This window comes from Musa acuminata, chromosome BXJ3-5 (assembly GCF_036884655.1).
Source record: "Musa acuminata AAA Group cultivar baxijiao chromosome BXJ3-5, Cavendish_Baxijiao_AAA, whole genome shotgun sequence".
NCBI classification, from domain to species: Eukaryota; Viridiplantae; Streptophyta; class Magnoliopsida; order Zingiberales; family Musaceae; genus Musa; species Musa acuminata.
In genome coordinates this window covers 36,353,774-36,366,735 of record NC_088353.1, presented here as the reverse complement: position 1 = coordinate 36,366,735, position 12,962 = coordinate 36,353,774, and the positions used below count along the sequence as shown (strand labels likewise).

At 33.3% G+C, this 12,962-nt stretch overlaps 1 protein-coding gene across 1 annotated transcript; it reads left to right on the top strand.

The window, feature by feature from the left end:
* The first annotated feature begins 10,997 nt into the window (after positions 1-10,997).
* On the top strand, positions 10,998-12,532 carry LOC135637764 (uncharacterized). Its single transcript, XM_065150538.1, has 2 exons — positions 10,998-11,824; positions 12,201-12,532. The coding sequence occupies exons 1-2, from the start codon at positions 11,450-11,452 to the stop codon at positions 12,288-12,290; spliced, it is 465 nt and encodes a 154-aa protein (XP_065006610.1). The 5' UTR covers positions 10,998-11,449; the 3' UTR covers positions 12,291-12,532.
* Positions 12,533-12,962: the final 430 nt, after the last annotated feature.

Here is a 12,962-nt window from a genome sequence, read left to right as displayed (position 1 = left end):
TCTAGATTTAATATCTTTTATGAGAGAGTTAACGTTGGACCCAGAAAGATTGGTGAGCTGATAATCAATTCAAGGATGAAAATCTTCATATTTGGCTATTTGGCTTTTAAGATACAAATCCGATGTCAATTTTATGAAGGATTAGGAAGATAGCACAAATAAATCTTTTAATTATAAAGAGATTCCTCAACCCAAGACTCCCTCAATCATTGGGTTTGATGAAAGTATCTTGATTAATGAGTTCATCCTAGAGGAAGAGTCAATATTCTAAAAGAAGTTATGAGCAATCTGGCTCATATAAGAAAGAATTGAATCCGAAATATTATAATTAAAGAGGAGATGTGTTGGAATAGAGTTAGTTAATCACCAAATTGATAAGAATTATTATTTTTTACCTAAGAAATAAGATATTTGTATCAATTCTAGACTTTAGATGCGGCCTTATCAATCAAGATATTACGATGACTTTAGGAAAAACAACTAAAGAACTAGAAGACACCCAAATATTTGAAGGAGGACTAGGTAACTTCCTTGATTCCCATCATATGGTAGAGTGTCTTGTAGAGGAAAAGCAATACTCTAAAAAATAGATGTTGGATTTGTGATGATTGATCTTAAGATTGGTAAGTTGTTAAAAGATTTTGAGAGTTTTCAGGATATTATAACAATATTTATTATTAGCACAAAAGACTAATAGTAAGTCGTCGATGAATATTAGATAGGTTAGTTTCACACCTTTCAGGTTGAAGGGGGTGATTTGGTTCCTATTAACAAACATCAAAATAAGAAAAGAAAGAATCGATTGAGCAAAAATAAATAAGGAGAAAGTGGATATTCTTGCCTAATACTCTTCTGAAAACCAATGCGAAATTAAACCATTTATCAAACAAGTGAAGGATGAAAAAGTAAGTATTGATCTATTCAATGAAAGTAGAGAAAAAGTTCATAAAGGAAAAAACATTAAAAATAACTTTTCTGATATCTAAATTAAGAATGACTAGGGGGTGACCTACTCCAAGATTTAGACTAAGTGTGGACCAATTCAGTAGCTATCCGAATTGAATATGTTTACCATGTATAAAAGCTGATTGTTCGGAACAAGTCATAAAGGAAAGGCTTAATATGGTTGGTTAGAATTTTAGATTAAAGTTTATAGATTGCATTATAAGTCAAAATCCTTTTTCACGAAGGAATTATCTTTTTTAAAATTGAAAACTAGCTTAGTTCTTCACCACTATTGGGAATAAAATAAGTGAATTGAAAAATAGAGAAAGAATGAAGGATGAAATTCTTGAGTAAGTCCTAATTAGCCTTATAAAATTTAATATTTAGTAAAGAGTAATCTTAATTTCAGAAATGATGAAGCCTTTCAAGAGAGTATAGTGAGTTGTGTTAGGAATTTTGGGTATAGTAAAGCATAAGATCGAGTCGGTAGAAAGTCCCAAGGAGAAAAGGTTAAGGATATGAGAAGTATTAGAGATAACAAGTCCACTTTCATCCTTAATGTGGATTATGATATTCCTTTTATACCTAAAAGAAGTCATCCTATATAAAAAAACTTAATATTTGTATAACTATACTCAAGCCTAAGTATTTTAGCACGGGACCACTATTTAAAATCAAATAAGTGATCGAGAGCGGATCAAAATCAAATAAACAATCAAAATTCTGTTTGATCTCTAGATCAATTAGCTCAACTAGGATAAATTTGATTGAAACTTTCATATTGGGAGCATGTTGTATGTCTCCTCCTCGAGGGAGACACTAAGAGAAAAAAGATATTGGTACAGAGAAAGCATAGTATTGAATGACCTATAATCAAGTTGTCAAAGATATTGGCCATACTAATATAGACCTTCTTATCCTTAGACTGGTAATTCTCAAAATGAAAGGGCCAAGGAGTTGTGGGATAAAGAGAGGTATGCCTAATGACAATGAGAATAAGAAAATAGTCAGAGTGAAGCCCACGGATGTAAAAACTAAGGTATCACATAATAAAGACATTGAGACATTATTGATAAGAATTTAATTAAGGCGAGTAGTAATTCTATCTTTAGCAAAATTATTGTTACTCTAAGTTAAATGATTACTAGAGAAATTCAGATCGATCAAACCACTATGGAAAAAAAAAATTAAACTTCAAAAGAAATCGTTTAAAGGGAAAAGGACAATAACCTAATTTCTCTTCAGGAGAGAAAATAAAATTCAGATCTTCTCACAAAAACCATGGCACATCGTAGAGAAAATCAATAGTATGAAATAAATCTCATAATAACTTATGAATAGAAAGTAAGTTACTTATGGATAGAAGTCAAAGAGATGTGTTTTCATATTGCATAATCATATTTAGAGCTTGGTGTTTCTTACAAGTGTCGCTTTATACATGATATGCTTCCATAAGACCAAGATATTTACAGACCTTCTAAAGGTAGTAGTAAATTCACTTTGCTAGTGTCTTCCCGTTTATTAGATAAAAGACTTTAAGGAGTTCCCTTACAAGTGAGTTTCTACCTATACTACCATAGGTTATAAGAGCAAATCAAATTAAATAAGATTTTCTAATAGCCCTTTTTGTGGGCTTCTATGTAGTTCTAAGATAAAAGTATCATGAAGATATCTTATAAGAGGAGAGAGATGCAAAGAGGTCCGAACACTTGAGATTTAAAAATCTTTTTTTTTTCTTCTTGTTATGATGTTTTAAAGAGAGGAGGAAGTAATTGAGACTTTCCTGAATATGCCTACTTCAGATCTTAGAGTTCTCCACAGTTTATTGAGTAGTCCACTTGTCCTCTATCTTATCATCAAATAGGTCAACAACTTTAGCAAGGACACCAACCTCTACAGCTTACCAAAAGGTTATAGTCAGCTATTGAGGGCCAAGGAGAGGGATGCTTGTTCTCGGTAGAGGCTTTGTCAGAAGCTTATGCCAAGAAGTGAAAAGAATCCTCATTGAAAGCAAGAATACGTGAGGAGGGGGTGAGGGTGTTAAGGGAGGCGAAGAAGGGATTGGTTAGAGGGAGGGAGAGATTAGAGTTTGCAAGGGATCTTCCAAAGGATGATGATACCATATTACTTTGACACGATCATTCCCAAGAGCAAGTGGCATGCCTTAGGCCTAACAACGACGACAACTTCAAAAAACTAGCTTGATCTTTGTCGAAGAACAAACTCATTAACATTGTAAAAGGAGGCTATGGAAGAGGGCAACTAGTTGGCAGGTCAAAATGGATAGATGCATTGGAGATATGCATTAGGGTAAGAGAGGCACTAATTGAGGGACTACGACTCTGACTCGTCTCAGGATGATCTAATGGTACCATCGTAGGGCTTGAGAGCCTCAATTGAACCAGGCACATAAAGTATGGTATAGGCATAGGGTTCAAATGAGATGAAACAGAGATAGATCTTTTACCTTTGTCGAAATGGAATGGATTAAACTTAGGTTTCATATGAGAGATGATGAAAGACGACTTCTTCTTCAGCTCAAAGAGGTGATTCCCTAAGGTTGAAGGAAACTATCAAAAGCAATATAAACTCACATCTCTTTTTTTTTTCTTAATTTTTTAGAAAATATTAAACTAGCTTACAAAACCTAAATAATTATTTTTTCTATTTTTAAACCTTAAAAATATTTTTTAAATTTATTTTAACGCTTTAAAATGATAAAATTAATTTATTTTTTAATTTATTCAATTTAAGGTGAATTTATCTTCATTATAGGATAAAAACTATCTGAGTTTTCTAAGATATGGATATAATTTTATTTTTACAAGTTGGATTATATTATTTTTTTAATGAGCCTATCTTTAAATAGGACCCCAAAAATAATATAACTTATATCTCATATTTTTAATAATAATTAAATTATGAAGAAACCTTATAAATAATTTTCAAATGTTTTAATGATCATTTTTTCTATTTTTAAACCTTTAAAATATTTTTTATATTTATCTCAATCCTTTAAAAGTATAAAATTATATTATGTTCAAATTTTATCTAATTTAATATGAAATTATCCCTTTGGGACAAAAGTCACTTGAATAATACTATAAAATTCTTTTTAAGGTTTTAATAATATAACAACAATAACAAAATAGTAAGTTCTAATTATTTGGGATTGGCTACGTTCATTTTTTATTGTCGTTGAGATATATAAAAAGGTCATATGTTTAGTTAAGCTTAAAGTACCTAAGTTTTTATTTATAATTTCTATTAAAATCTTTTTAGGTCTTCTTTTATCTATGTTCGTAACACTAATATTAATTATTTTATTTCTTTTAACTATAATATTCAGAGATCTCCTAAACAAATGTTCATACTATCTTAAATAATTTGTTCCCATCTTATTCTATATCAAAATGATATCTAGTTGTTCACAAATAAAAATATTTTTTTTCTTATTTTTCTTAGTAACTTCATATATCCATCTCAAAATTTCTAATACAAACTTTATATATATATTATTTATTCATTGCCCAACACTCAAAATCCATAAAAATGTTATTGGACTCACAACTATCTTATAAAATTTTTTTAATATCAAAGGTATCTAATGATCACACAACTCCTAAAGCCCCTCTTCATTTTAATCATCTTATTTTTAATTTATAAATAATCTCTTCATTTTATTAAATAATTGATCCAAGATATCTAAGATTTAACTTAAAAGACTTCTCGTCTATCTAATTTAATTATATTCTTATATCTATTTCTAGAATGACTAAAATTATATTTTATATAATCAGTTTTAGTCTTACTCAATCTAAAATATTTAGTTTGTAAGGCTTCTCCATAAGTCAAGTTTATCATTAATTCTACTTAGATTTTTATCAATTAAAATTATATCATCAATAAATAATAATTACATAGGTTTATAATATATGTGACTAGTAAATTTATCCATTATCAACGTAAAAAGGTTAGGACTTAATACAGATCCTTAATGTAATCTTATATTAATAAAAAATTTATTAGGCACATTCCCTATAGTTATAAGACTAGTAACTACATTATCATACATATCTTTAATAACATCAATATAATTAGTAGATACACCTTTTTTTTTTCTAAAACCTACCATAGTAAGTTTATAGGAATCCTATAATAAACTTTCTCTATGTAAATAAAAATCATATATAAATCTTTCTTTATCTTTCTATACTTTTTCATTAGTTGTCTTATTGAATACAAAGCTTCTGTGATTGATCTTCCTAGCATAAAATCAAATTAATTATTAAAATTATTTGCTTTAAACCTTTGCCTACTTTCAATAACTTTTTTCCAAACTTTCACTTATGATTTTAATTTTTCTATAATTTAAATATTTTTATATGTCATTATTATTTTTTTAAATTAATACTAAAAAACTCTTTCTTCCTTTATTAGGTATTTTTTCTGAATTTCATAATTTTGTTAAATAAGCTAGTTAACCAAGTTACTCTCTTATCTCTAAACTTTTATAGATCTCACTAGGATACCATCAAGCCCCACACTCTTTAGCTATTTTCATATTCTTTAAAATATTTACTCAGCCTTTAGCTATTTTCATTAGCTCTAATTTTATAAATAAATATATAATTATTAAATCTATCACAATTATTGATCATTAAATCTATCTCTTGTATGAAATATTTATTAAATAATTTAGAAGAAATATTTTTATTTTTTCTTATTTAATCTTATTATCATTAATAAGTATTTTTTGATCTTCGCCTTTAACATATATAATACTGTCTAAGTTCTTACACTTTCCTTTTCACTTTAACAATTTGATATATATCTTTTTCACTATTTTTAGTATTCAATTTATTATAAAAATATAATAAGCTTTATGCCTTATCATATTACCTATTTTTATCTTTTTAATTCTTTATATATTTTAAAAATTTTCTCATTTTTATAATTTTGTTGATCTTTAAAATATTATCTTTTAGTAAATTTTTTTTGAACTTCCTTGCACCAACACCAACACTCTTTTAAATTTACACTTCTACCTTTAATTTTATCAAGAATCTCTTTTATTAAGTTCTTAAACTTATTAGCCATCGTAGTCTAAATAATATCAATATTATCCTAATCTAAGTTCCAAGTCATTTTCATTTCTATCTTATTTCTAAAAGTGTTTATATTATTATCTTTAAAATTTTACTATTGAACTATAAAAAAAATTATAGTATTTACATTATCATCTTCAAGATTTTAAGAATATAAACAAATTTTTAATGTTTAAGTTATATTATTTTTGAGTTCTATACAAACAATAGTATGTCTTCATTCAACAAAAGTGCAACGCAAATATATTTTTATTTAAAAATATTAAAATTTTTATGAAGCTTTGAAAATATATAATTAACAAACTTTTCAATTTTTAGTAATTAAGAAACCTATTTTCGACTAATTCAAGGTTAAAATTTTTATTTTGTTTTGTCTTTGATCAATTTATTCTGAAATTACAATATTATAATTGTGTTATTATTTTTATAATATATATTTATAATTTTAAGATTAATTTATCTTCTCGTGCTTTCCATATTATTTATAATAGTAATAGTAATATTAAACGACACTATATTAATAACAGTAATAAATTTATATTCTTTACTTTATTTCGTATTAATTTACTTTATCGTGGTGTCACTCCTCGCTCCTCCCGTCTCCTACTCGTATCACTCCCCCGACTCCGTCCCTCCATGGCTATCACCGTCGTCTCTTCCATCGCTTTTGCCCTCCCAATCAGATGCCATGTTCGCCAGACCAAAATCTTCGGCGCGTCGCTTTCCCGTCCCGTTCCTCGCGCCGCCGCCCGCCCCGCTCGCCTCGGTTTCAGGTAGATCCTCATCTCGTTTCTACGCTCCGCGTGCGTAGATCCCCGAGACGGGGTTCTTGATTCGATTGCTTCTCGTCCTGGGACTGATTGGTCACTACATTCTCCTATTTCTTGTTCTATTTAACCCTACTTTTTCCTTTTCTCTTGTCTCTTGTGATTCGTATGGCGTGGGCACTTGATTCGCATGGAGATGCCGCAAAGAAAGCCCCTTTTATGAGGGTTTTTACTGATACAGAGCTTGTTTAGGCCCTTTTTAGTGTTCCGATGATTGTGAACTTCTAACTTCGCAAGAACATGACCCTTTCGAGGTGTTTGTTATATTCTTTTTTGCCTTGGGAGATTTTTCTCATGGCAACTAAATTCCTTACCCATACCGTGAAAATCCCATTTGCCCCTCCCTCCCCTATTCATTTCAGCACTTCCACCGTTGACTTCCTTCCTAGAAAGAATAAAAAATCTTTTATATATTTTTTTTCTAGAAAGTCAATGGATTTGCATACTTCAAGCTTTAGGTTTAAGGTTAAAGGTAGCAAGGACCCTGTCTCGTGCCAACCTGTGGTGCTGGTCCTCGTGGAGATTGGTATGTCAGATATATCAATATGGACCGATTTTAAAAAAAAATAGCTAGAAAATAATTTAAAAAATAAGATTTTTTATCCTAATTTAATGATATTTTTATTTCAATAAGAATAATGACTAGAAAGACACTAATCACTATTAATTTGTTGTATTAGTTAAAATTAATCCTGACTTTGTCTTGAAAGTATGATAATGGACGTATTTGAGCCTAATATTAAGAAAAATACACTAATCAATCTTAATTATTCATAATTTTAAGTTATAACTATCTAATTGTGTCAAATGATAATTAAAATGTGGAAAGAACATAAACACCTTTAATTGAAGAGAATGTCTATCAAATCTCATATTTGAATCCCTCCAATTGAATCTTTCCAAGTTTTGATGAGCTCTAATCACCTATTAGGATGCTTAATGGAGAAAGACAGTGAGAAAGAGTGAATGAGTGAGTGAGACAGACAAGGAGGAAGAGTGTGAGTGAGGGGGAGTGAGAGCGGAGGGAGGGGGTCTTAAAAGAGGGAAACCAGGGGTCCACCCTTGATTTGACCCGATTGAACCGGTTCAATGAAAATCAGACCATTACCGATTGATACCGGTTGGTAATGGCTGAGTTTCGACCATATCAGGCGATATAGGGGACGTACCAGGCGAGACAGCCCCTGCTTTTTGTGTACAACCTGAAACCGGCTGGTCGGCGTACTGATCATCGACCAGACCGGTATGTACCCACCCATTTCATGCCATTTCGGGTAGTACCACAGTCATTAACAGATACTGTGGAAATTCCGATAGTTTCACATTAAAAGAATAACTGGTATGAATGGCATGAATAGTCTATTAATAAACTGTATCTAAAGACTTTGCTCCATGTTACATATGTTCTTTTAGCTAGTAGGTTTTTTGACCCTTGTAATTGACCCAATAGCACCTTCACTTGCCTTTCTCTGTGCCCTATGATACATCATACATGTCAAATGTTTCTTCTGTCATTATTCAACATTTTTTAAATGTACTTAGTTTTTTCTTTCTGTTGTTGTGTATTTTTTAATACTTCATCTGACATTTACCATTATGAGGTATTATGTCTCGACATCTATGCATTTATTTGCATGGAGAAATCATGTGTACACAAAAATTATTCATAACACTCCTAAGGCATTCTGTTAGTAATCCTAGTATAAGTAAGATTAATCGAGTAAACAAACAGCTTCTGAGTGATCCAATTTCTGTCCTAAGAGCATCTCATTCTATTCCTTCTAGAAGTAAGTCTTGAGGCCTCCAAATCACTAGAGAAGCCGATGGCTCCGGTTCGAGGCTAATTTGATTTGATGAAGAGATAAGCCAGTGGCTCTTATGAAAGTCCGCAACAAGCTTTGAATAGAAAAGGAATATTTAGAAGTGCACATATTATATAAGAAAAAGTAAAGTAAACAAACTCCTTTATCTAAACTTTAAGAAACATATGATTTAAACTCCTATATCTAAACTTTAAGATTTAAAGTAAACAAACTCCTGTTTGTTTAGTTTAACATTCTTGGATAACACTGGTGTTGTTAGGGTCGTATAATCCACAATTTCGATTTTATGATCTGGATAAAAATTAATCTTTTTCGAACTTGACCATATGGCCCATATCAAAATTAATCTTTCTAACCTGGATATTATGAGAAAATCTAGATCTTGAAGGATCAGATGATCCTTTGGTGGATTGTGCTACTCGAATCATAGATTGCCCAGTCCAAACCCTCTCGTGTTGTAGAGGTAGGAGAGGGGGAAGAGATGGAGGGGAGCATAGTGCCACTAGATTTTGCTGCTTGTTGCTTGCTGCTGTGTCCAATCTCGAGAGAGAAAGGGAAACAGGAAAGCTGCTGGATTTTGTAAGATCGACATCCCTTTATATTTCATCCCATCTAATAGGTAATTTAAACAGAGCCTCGGAATACTTGCATGAGAACCATCACCTGCATTGGATCCTACCCAGTAGGTGCTTTCAATAGGATCTTAGATTAGCTGCATGAGCAATGTTCAATTGAAGAAGAGAAGAATAGAAGCGAGGAGAAGAGGAGATGAGAATCCAGCACTTATGGCATCTATAGGCAGATTTGTTTACACCTTTTTAGAGGTGAAACCATCAAGTTTGATCAACCATTCACATTGTAATTTTATGAAAACTGCCATCAAATTTCAAAATAGCTCAATCTGCCTCAAAACTTTTACCTAATTGAGCACATCTAGCATATTCTTTCAACACCGAGAGGCAAAGGGAATATATTTGCATAGGGATCAAAGTATACAGGATGTTCATGCATCTTTTCCTTGCTCATATTCATACATATCTGGATAAATATGTATTTTTCATTCTTGTAAATATCTTTTTAAAATATCTTACAGTTGACAATCCAAATCTACTTGTATCCTACAACAATTTTCGATCCAATCCCAATCTTTTCAACATTGGTTGGTACAGGTCAGCATATATTTTTTATACATGTCAGGATGTGACGATGATTAGAGGATTCCATAACATCTCTTTGTTTGAGCATTGATCCTTAGATGAACTTTAGCCTAATGGAAACATGCATTTAGTTGTTGTATTTTCTGTCGGTAATACAGGCAGATGGTTGTTTATTAGCTTGCTACACACTTTGCTAGCAGAATTTTTAGATTCAATAAAGAGAACATTTTTCTAGACCAAATGATACTCATTTTCATGTACATATCAGTAGTACTTTCTATAGAAACATTACCTCTTCATCAACTATGATAGATAATAACAAGGCTTTTCACTCTCCAGACCGGGAAATGCTCCAAACTTTGATATGAACCGCTGGGTGGCAATAGTGTTTGCTTCAGATAGTTCTAATACAGAACCTACTGCCAATGAGAAAGTTGATAGCAGCTCAAATGTTGGAGATGGCCCTCCACTGCCTACCATCTTGGCTGGTGTGGTTGTCTTCCTGCTCTTCTGTTGGGCTGTTGGTTCCATTGTCCTGTGGCTCGTTGGTCTAATTGTGAATCCGCCTTCCTCCTAAGATAAGTTCTCATTTCTCTCTCTGCAACTTTATGTAACATGTATTACTTATGGATCTTGTATTATTACTTCACTAGGTGAGACACCATATCCTGAGCCAGGAGCACCGTTTTTAAATAAGAGGGCATTTCTAGTAAATGAGAAGGATATAATTGTGATGATAATACATATTTGGGTTGGTTGAATCTAATCTTATTAAGATATTCTAAGATTTTAGGATCAAAATCTGTCATGATGTCATAACTTAGATCCCAAATTAACTAGTGACAGGCAGATGAGTGCCACACCACATCCCTCTACATGGTTTGGTTCAAATCAAAACCGAATAATTAGAGTCAAATCAGGTTTGCAGTTCAATGGCTATGAATCGAATCAGAATTGGTGCCATATGATTCGATTTCGGCTCCAAAAAAATTAGAATCAGGAATTGACGATTTCAAATCGGTTAAATAAGAACAAATAAAAAAATATAAGTTTATAAGTTAAAATCAATTATTCAAATCCAAATTAATGATTCAAATTGGAATCGAAATTAAATCGATGATTTTTTTTTGTTCAGAATCAAAATAGTCTTAAATGGGTTCGATTTCGGATCTAAATTCGATAGAATCATCTGAACCAACTCGTTTCCTTCGGTTCGGGTTCTAAATCTGACCAAACCGAAATAAGTCGTCACCCCGAACCCTCCACTGGCCCCTCGCTGGTCGCTACGTAAGTCTGTCCACGAAACAGCCTTTCGAGCCAAGGGAAATTACGCTACGATTCAACACACGAGTGGAGCCCCGCCGCGCCCAACGGCTATATTCCTCCAGTCTAATAACTACAATCAACACCACTGTCTCCGCCACAGGAGCACACGCTCCTGTAACGGTCACCTCGCGCTGCCTCCTCCCCCCTTCCCCGCCGCATTAAACACCGTGTACACACTCTCTTGCCCTCTCCTGCTCGCTGATCTCTCTCCCTCCTTTTGTCCCTCTTTGCTTGATTCGCGAAACCTGAAAGAGAAATCAGAGATGGAAGCGGCGAAGGTGCAGCACGTGAGCAAGGCGTCGTCCGACGAGCTCCTCCGCAAGTTCGCCGAGATCGACGCCGATCCCCCGGCGCGCGCCCCCGCCCACCTCCTCCGCGGGCCGATCGTCGTCCGGAAGAAGTCCCGGCGCGCCGTCTCGGCCCTCTCCGCTCGGGAACTCTCCTCCCCCAGCGACGAGGCGATCAGGGCGACGAGGAGGAGGAGGAGGAGGAGCAGCGGCGGGTTGGGGGAGTGGAAGTCCCTCCTTCCCATCTCCAACCGCAGGCCCGCGTCCCTGCTCCGTAGGATGGGGATCCGACGGTCGGAGGATGGCGGCGCCTCCGGTATCGCGCTCTTTCTCGCCGCCGCCCTCGAAAAGGTGAAGTGCCGGCCGTTTGCATCTCCATACATTTTGTATTTGCCCTAAATATATGTATATATATATATATATATGTATATATATATATATATATGTATATATATATATATGTACATGTATATATATATATATGTATGTATATATAAATGTACATGTATATATATATATATGTATGTATATATATATATATATATATGTATATATATATATATGTGTGTGTATGTATATATATGAAAAATTACATTATAACCCCTGCAAATTAAGGACGTAAATGTAATTTACCAGCTTTCTGCTGAATATTCTCTTTAATTTCTTATAAATAATCTGCTAAAAAGTTCCTCCGCTAATCAATCCTTGTGTCCTTTTGCTCTCGTAGACTTGGCGAAAGACTGTGGAAGGTGCATCGAAGATGTTCGTAGAAAAGCAGCGCCAGAATCACGTTCGTCTTATCAGCGACATGGTCTAGATCGGATCACAGTATAAACCCTCTAAATCCCTATTCTTTTCCTCTCAATTCCATATCTTGATCCAAGTAAAGGCCTTGTTTCTGCAATGTTGCCCTAGAAGGAGTCATTTCATTTACTGCAGATGAAATTTGTGTTCCTAGCTTCTATTCTCGTACATCATGATGTAGGATAATGTAGAAATTATGAAACTTGTGCACTAGATTTGACTAATGCATATATATTTGGAACAATTTTTATTGAACTGACTACTAGTTTCATAATCTCCTACCATCTCTAACTGTTCCAAGGAACACAGAAATGGAGTTGGGATGGATCATACATCTTATGATCCCTCTTAGAAAGCTTGTAGGAAAGGGGAATCCATAATATGTCACTATACTTGAAACATTCCATCATTCCCCTCTTTCTATAATCCCCTTTAGAAAGACAACCGAGTCCAAAAAATGCCTTAAGGTTGAGAGAGGTTTTAGTGACTTTCACTTCTTGAACTCAGCATAATGTGTCTATAAGCTGCACTTAAATGTTACCATCATGATGTCATCAATACCCTTCTCCATTCCTTTTGATCCACAGTTGTATGCATACAGAGGTATTCTCCTCCTTCAGCAACTCCCTAACTTCATCAATACCATCAAGATGTACATCTTTCTCCCTCCTCATTTTGTTTGCTG